Source organism: Quercus suber, unplaced genomic scaffold, assembly GCF_002906115.3.
Source record: "Quercus suber isolate HL8 unplaced genomic scaffold, Cork oak 2.0 scaffold_355, whole genome shotgun sequence".
NCBI lineage: Eukaryota > Viridiplantae > Streptophyta > Magnoliopsida > Fagales > Fagaceae > Quercus > Quercus suber.
In genome coordinates this window covers 181874-190096 of record NW_027069807.1, presented here as the reverse complement: position 1 = coordinate 190096, position 8223 = coordinate 181874, and the positions used below count along the sequence as shown (strand labels likewise).

Below are 8223 nucleotides of genomic sequence, written 5' to 3'. Positions count from 1 at the left end.
ATATGTAACAAAGCCGTTTCAGTTCGAAAAGGCTTGGCTGTTAGACCATACATGTTCAGAAGTTGTTGAAGCAAGTTGGGAAGCAAGGGAAGTAGATGATCCAGCAACAAAAGTCATGAGAAAAATTGAAAAGTGTGGCCGAGAATTAAAAAGATGGGAGAGGGACCTCTTCCAAAATTTTTTTTTTTTTTTTTGAGAAGGAATGCAGTGAACTTTATTAATAAAATCCAGCTATATCAGCTAGTACAAGAGAAACAAAGGGTGGTGGAATAGTCTCCATCCACACCATAAAATCAGAAATACAAATGGAATGTCTCACTAAATTATGCGCTACCTTATTACCTTCTTTCTTTACATAAGAGTAAAGTAATTTATTAAAACACCTAGCATTACATCTGATATCATCTATTAATAAGCCAAGGGAAGACAGGTAAGGGCTGTTATGTCTCAAGGCATTTGTCAACACCTGAGCGTCCATTTCCAGTATAACTTGACTGAACCCCAACTCAGCTGTAAACTCCAAGGCTGAAGAAGCTGCCATTGTCTCGATCTCCAGGGGAGTATATTGTTGTGGCAGTAACTTAGACATGGAAGCCATGACCAAGCCGTTGCTGTCCCGGATGATGACACCAATGCCCGATTTCTTCTATTCCTTGAAAGTAGCCCCATCGCAGTTTATTTTCACTATATCTGGATTTGGAGGATGCCATTTTGCCCGAACTGAACTGAGATCAGACCGAGTGAAGGAAGGCACAGGTTCGGTCAGTTTGAACTCAGCGACACGTTCCTTTGCCGACGTCGAGATCTGATGAACACTAATATTTGGTTGGCTCATACGCACTTGGTTTCTTTGAGTCCAAATTAACCATACTGAGGTAGAAAACAGCTCCAGATTGTGATCGGTTGTAACGAGCCATGAAAGCAGTTCCTTAAAATCCACAAAGGCGTGTCTTCTTCGGTCTCCTCGAAATGGTTCTTCTTCCCACACCACGTCCAGTTCATTGCAAGTCCAGAGAGCATGAAGGGCTGATTCAGGTGCTTGTTTACAGCGGTCACAAGTTGGGCATTCGATGATAGTACACCTCACCAAATTCTCCTTAGTTGGCAATGAATTCCTGCACGCCCTCCACACCAGATTTTTGATTTTATTCGATACCTGAAGAGACCAAAGTGTGCGCCACAAAACTTTATCATGTTCCATCTGTTCTTCATCCCACTCGGTTTGTGTTTCGGCTTTCAAAAATTTGTATCCCGACTTACTTGTGTAAACTCCGTTGCTAGTGAAGGGCCAAAATAAATTATCTTCTGCTTCGTACCTTGAGAGTGGAATTGACTTGATCAATTCAGCTTCATCAGGGGTGAACATTCCTTCTATCAAACCATGATCCCACTGCCTTGTGTCTTCCATAATCAAAAACTCCACTTTAGCATCAGCCATTGATTCCACACATAGGGATTGAACTTGTGGCCTATTTTTCCTTGCCAGCCAGTGATCTTGTCATATACTTACTAACTTCCCGTTCCCAATTCTCCATTGGCAGCCCCTAAGTAGTACCTCCCTACCATGCAAGATGCTTTTCCAAGCATGAGATCCGCTACTAGAGTGTTTAGCCTCCATAAAGGTGCAATTTGGAAAGAAGGACGCCTTGAAAACTTTGTGTAGCAAAGATTCCGGATTTTTCAATAACCTCCATGCTTGTGTAGCTAGCAAGGAGTCATTGAACATAGCAAGGTCCCTAAACCCCATGCCTCCCTCCAATTTTGATTTTGTAAGTTCCTCTCACCTTAACCAGTGGATTTTTCTTTTTTCTCCTCTTTGTCCCCACCAAAACTTCTTGATCATGGTTTCAATCTCATGGCAAAGCCCTAAAGGTAATTTGAAACACCCCATAGCATAAGTTGGGATAGCTTGTATCACCGCTTTTATGAGCACCTCTCGACCGGCTTGAGACAATAGTTTCCCTTCCCATCCTTGCAATTTTTTCCACACCTTTTCTTTGATAAAATTGAAGCCTTCTTTCTTCCTTCTTCCCACCAATGATGGCAGCCCAAGGTATTTCTCAAAATGCTTGATTTCTTGTAAGCCTAAGGCAGCCATAATTTCTTGTTTGGTTGCTTCCGTGGTAGATTTGCTAAAGAAGATGGCTGTTTTGTTTTTGTTCACCTTTTGGCCCGACTCCTCTTCATATTTGTCAAGGATGTCAATGATCTTCCTGCATTCATCACCACTTGCCCTACAAAAGAGAAGGCTATCATCTGCAAACAATAAATGGGTTAGTGCTGGGGCCTCTCCGGCAAAGGGGGAAGCCCTTGATTTCTTCCAAATTTGCAGCTTGTTGAATAAGGCCATGGAGACCTTCGGTGCAAAGAAGGAAAAGGAAAGGTGATAGTGGGTCTCCTTGGCAGATACCTCTCGAATGTTGAATAAATCCTTGAGGTTGCCCATTGATCAAAATAGAATAAGAGACTATCTTTACACATGCCATGATTAGACTTATCCACCTTTCATTAAAACCCATTTTTCTCATAACATTTTCAAGGTAGCCGCATTCCACCCGGTCATATGCCTTACTCATATCCAGTTTAATAGCCATGTACCCAATTTTCCCTGACCTCATATTATTCATGCTATGCAGAGATTCAAAAGCCACAAGTATGTTATCATAAATCAATCTATTCTTGGTAAAGGCTGATTGGTGCTCAGTGATGATGGTGGGCAAAATAATTTTAAGTCTATTAGCTAGGACCTTAGAGAAAATCTTATAAAGGACATTACACAAACTAATAGGGCGATATTGGGTGACAAATTCAGGGTTTTTTGTTTTTGGGATCAAAGTAATGAAAGTGTGATTTATTAGATGGGGAATTGTACCTGTTTTGAGCCAAGATAAGACAGAATTTGTTACATCTCTATCCACCACCCCCCAAAAATGTTGGAAAAATAATGATGGCATGCCATTGGGTCCTGGGGCTTTGAGAGGGGCCATTTGCTTGAGGGCTTCCTTAACTTCATCATCTCTAAAAGGGGCAACAAGGGTTGCATTCATGTGATCGGTGATGACATTCGGGATGTGATCCAAGGCTGCCCCATGTGCATTCGGCCTTAAGGAGGTAAAGAGGTCCTGATAGTACTTGATCGTAATGGCTGCTATATCATCCAGATTCGTTCTCCAACTATTTGATTCATCCATGAGCCCACGAATAACATTTTTCTGGAATCTATTAGCAGCTTGGCAATGGAAGAAACTCATATTTTTATCTCCATTCTTAAGCCATAGTGTACGTGATCTTTGGCTCCACATGCTTGCTTCCCTATCCAAGAAAGTATTGATTTCCTCTTTGAGTGCTCTAACCCGTGTGTTAACCCCAGTTTCTTGTGCTTCATATTCTGCTTGAATCAGAAGCTCCTTCTTTTTTACCAACTCTTTCCTCACATTTCCAAAAATGTTGTAATTCCACCATTCAAGATCACGCCCACAGTTTTGAACCCTTTTCAAGATGTCACTATCACCAAAGCCATGGTTATAGGATGAACACGAAGCTTCCACCACTTCACCGCGACGCTCATTTGATAACCACATCTCTTCGAATCTAAATATTTTCCTTCATGATGGAATCTCCAAGCCTGACAGGTTAATGTATATAGGCATGTGGTCTGATGAAGTACAATGGAGATGGTGAACAATTGTACCTGGGAACTTTAGGAACCAACTTGCATTTACCACGCCTCGATCCAATCTCTCCCAAATAGAGTGACCATCTACAAAATGCTTACTCCAAGTAAATCTGTTTCCTACAAAGCCAAGATCAAGGAACCTACATTCATCCAACACATCCTTGAATAGTTGCATTTGACGCTGATTTCTTAGTACACCCCCAAGTTTCTCTTCTTGTCTAGCAATCTCATTGAAATCTCTTGCACACAACCATGGTATATTGGGATGGTGATTCAGACTTCTTAAACTATCCCATGCTTCACTGCGCCTTGAAGTGTCTGGTTCGCCATAAAACCCTGTGAATCTCCATTCGTTTGGGGAATCTTTGTCAATCCAGGTATCAATGTAATACTTGGATGAATCTATCACCTCCAAGTTAACTGTAGCCTTCCAGAAAAGAACCAAGCCACCACCCTGTCCCTCTCTTGGAACCACCCACTTATTTTCAAAATCCAGGTTCTGTTGAATCGTATCTAGCCTTGCTTTGTCTGCCAGTGTCTGGCAATGAACACGACAGAGGGATCTTTTGCCCGGATTAATTCTCCAAGCTCCTTCCCTGTACGCAGGTTCCCAAGCCCGCGACAGTTCCATACTAAGCAATTCATGGCGACTAGCGGGGCTGGGTATCAGCCTCCGCCAATTCACTACCGGTATCCTCTTCATTCCTTGAAACCTGATAACGTTTATTGGGTAACTCGGAATGATCTTCACTGAGTGCTGCTATTCTCTTCTTCTTACTCAGCTTGTCAAGTGAAACTTCCTCTGATGGCTTGTTGTTCACACGTACAACCCTAGTCCAACGTGGCTTGTTGGCTTGCAAAGAAACCGTAGGAGTATTTTGGTTGTCACGTGCATTGCTGCTAATCCCACTTGAATTCAAATCCGGGTTTAATTCCGAATTTTTTGCTGAGGGAATATTACCCTTCAGTTTTTGTTTTGCGTGACTGTCTCCAGTGGGTGCATCTGGACGTGAATCAGGGCTGGTGTAGTTTCCTATTTGGTAGAATTCTCTAGGCAATCAAAATCCTTTAAAGCCGCCCCAATCTCATTAAGGTGAATATCATTATTGCGCGCATTTGGAGGAGAGACATCATTGCGCATTAACTCCTAAGCACCGTTGGAATTTCCAGTCAATAGGGAATTTAATTGTGTAACGGTCTGCCTTAACTCCTTATCTCCCACATCGTCTGAGTTGACTTGGTTCTGAAGGTGTTCGCCCTGCTCATCTCTTCTCGGCTGTGCACGGCTTTCATCAACTTGAACACTAGTCTGCTCCTCTCTTTCCCTGTCGTTCTTCTTCCCCACCGTTACCTTCTCAGCCGAGGTCTGGTGTTTTGTTGGTCTGGACTTGTAAAAACTAGGAATGGCTATGACTTGTTTACGAGAAAAGGAGAACGGTGCTGCCCTGAGATTTGGTCCAAATTGCTTCTGATCATGAGTTAATGTACCTTCGCTGTTCAACCATATTTCGCAATCCTTGTCATCATGATCAAAGCAGCCACACCAATAGCAAATATTCAGTAGTCTCTCGTATTTGAAACTAATCCAAACCTGTTTTTCTTGGCCAATTGAAACCAAGCGTCCACGGCATAATGGACTGGTAACATCCATTGAAACTCTAACCCGAATAAAGTTTCCTCCCTCTGTTTCCCTTGGATTGGCAGTAGGTATGACCCTTCCCAGAACTTCACAAATCTTCTCCGCTGCCCTCACGTTCATAAACTTAATAGGGAGGCCGTGTACTTGCACCCAGAAAGAAGTTCTATCCAGTTTGAGTTCATCACCAGAGTAATTTGTGTCGTATTTTTCCATAACGACCAAATGCTTATCAAAAGTCCATGGTTCACTCTGGAGCACTCTATCTACTTCCACTTCGTTATCAAACACGAACAAAATTCTGTGGTCTCCCAAATGACGGACCCTGAAACCATTTTTGGAGCGCCAAAGTAGGATGAAGGTTTTAGCAATTGCATCGATGTTCAGGGCTCTTTTTGTGAGGAACTTTGTAACAATACTGAACTCTGGTGAGCTCAATTCCTCATCTAAACAACAACCCGGACCTTCTTTTTCTGACAAAGTAAATCGATTCCAATTAGAGGTCAGATCATCCATGGTGGTGAGAAAAAGAAAAGAAAGCTCTCTAGTCAGCTTTCTTTTACAGTAGAATAGAGGTCCCTTCCTTAGGAAGGAGTGATAGTAACCCTTGGGATAACAAGGTTATCCTAAGGTTTGTGGGGTTTTTTTTCGGGGGTACTGGGAAACCTCTTCCAAAATTTGAAACATACTTTTCTTGAAATATGTCAAATCGTATTCATTAGAGTGCATAAGATATTATATATGTACCATATTTTACTAAATATGCATTATTAATTATCTGTTGAAAAAAAATTAAAACATTAACATAACCGTAAACATAAAATTGTTGTGTATATTAAAAGAAATAATTTTTTTTCCATATATGCACATTTTTTTTGATTTACACATAAATGTTCACTCTAGAGGAAGGCAAGTGGCTTCATGAACTAAGAAAAATTATGTAGCTAGACCTTCCACTATTAAAGCATTGGTGTTATTAAAAAAAAAAAAACAAACAAACAAACAAAGATTTTTGTAAGGTTGTTTTGGCAGGGGTGGTTGCATAAGTAATGTCACAACTTTGAAATGTACCGATATAATCTCTTATTGCAAACCGCTTTTCTTGTACTTGTCTGGGTGTTTGAAGACCACAAAGGCACACAACTCATTAATATTGGACTTAGTATGGAAAACCACCAACCTTTCCTTAAGAAAACAAATTGATAGAAAGGGGGAAAAACTTTTATTGAATACCTTAAACTTTTTAGAGGGAGCCATGGTATAATTTCGTGATTACTCAACGTGGAGTTTTAGCGGCTCAAAGAATAATATTTGGGAGGGAGAGTGGCGTCAATTTCCGAGGTGAAGGATTTTTTTTTTTTTTAATATAAATTGAAGCAAATATTACAAGAAAGAGGAAAAACCAGGTGAAAAGGGATAAAAGTATAAATATTATATATATATATATATATATATTACTTTGTTTCTAATGTCATTTTATTATTAAAACTTCTGGGCTGACATAGCATTATAAATTTCGTTGACAAGCCTCCTCTTTAAAGGGAATAAAGTGTGTATATATTAATTTTTGACAAAATGCAATCATTTGAGTGTAAATGTTATTTATAAGTAAAGTAATTTTACAAAATTTAACTAAAATGTAATTCTATAGTAGGTTTTTTTTTTTTAAAATATAATTTGATATTTACATTAGTGGAGGGGAGATTTGAACCCAAATTCTATGTTAGCTTTTTATCTTGTGTAAATTCTTATCCTTATTCCGTCATTCATTATCAATAGCTAATGTCCCACGCAATGCCCAAATACTTTGTAATTTCATTTTGAAATAAATTTTAACTATTTTTAATTGCCTACATATACAATACTAATGATATAATTTTTAGAGAATTATCTTTAGTTATAGTATGTCACTAAGAGGAGGAAAAAAATAACAAAATTAAGCGTATGAGTACATTGCCCAATGAATTCACAATTATTTAACTAAATATTTTGATAAGATAAATAATATTATCCATCACATTAGAAGGTACACATAAAAACAAACATATCTGAACCTTACAATTAAGCAATAAAACTACAAATATATGTATGAAAAATCAAAGAATCTGAATTATAAAAGCGAGCAAAAAATTACCTAGCAATCAAACAATAAAATTACAAACAAATATATATCTGAAAAAACAAAGAACGTCAATTATATGAGCAACAAAAACTTACCTAGCGTGAATGATTTTGATGCTGGTTTTATTAGTTGGTTGGGACCAATTGTAGGCAATCAAACTCTCTATTCCACTAAGGCATAGACAACATGTCACGCTCCAAACCCAAAATGGTCCAAACCATGAAAAACCAAGCCTTCAAGAGGGACCGAATGGGATTTTTCTTTTCTTTTTCTTTTTCTTTTTTTCTTTCCATTTGATAAAGTAAATAAATATATTGACCTCTCCACAATACTAGTCAAGGCTCTATGACACATTTACAAGCAATACAGACTAGAAATCATGTGTCTCCAAATATACTTAACAATCCAATGCTCCAAATAAAATAAACATAAAGTCACAACCCTCTCTAAGGTACGCAACCTCAATAGAAAATTTAAGCCTACCACACCCAAGGCTAACAAACCTCAAGAGCTCAATCTCTAGTCGTATTAGCTATGGCCTCAATAAATTTAGTAAGTTGAGTCACCAACAATTTATAGCACAGATCTCCCACTTAGCATGGTACTTCAATCACCACCAATAAACTAAGCTCCGTGCCAAACGTATAGCCAATTTATCTGCAAAACTGTTAGAGAGTGAGATGAGCTAAATCCTAGTAAGTAGCATAATTAATGGAGTTGGGGGAAATGCAAGTTTCATGATAATAAGCATTTTACAAAACATGCTATAATTTGGGAATTTCAATTTAA

At 39.0% G+C, this 8223-nt stretch overlaps 1 protein-coding gene across 1 annotated transcript; it reads right to left on the bottom strand.

Moving 5' to 3' along the window:
- Positions 1-646: 646 nt before the first annotated feature.
- Positions 647-1438, bottom strand: LOC112022911 (uncharacterized). The gene has a single exon (XM_024055536.1). The coding sequence runs from the start codon at positions 1436-1438 to the stop codon at positions 647-649; it is 792 nt and encodes a 263-aa protein (XP_023911304.1).
- Positions 1439-8223: the final 6785 nt, after the last annotated feature.

What these genes read in the sequence shown, in the direction of transcription:
- LOC112022911 (XM_024055536.1), bottom strand. Translation starts at nt 1,438, where the DNA reads ATGGCTGATGCTAAAGTGGAGTTTTTGATTATGGAAGACACAAGGCAG.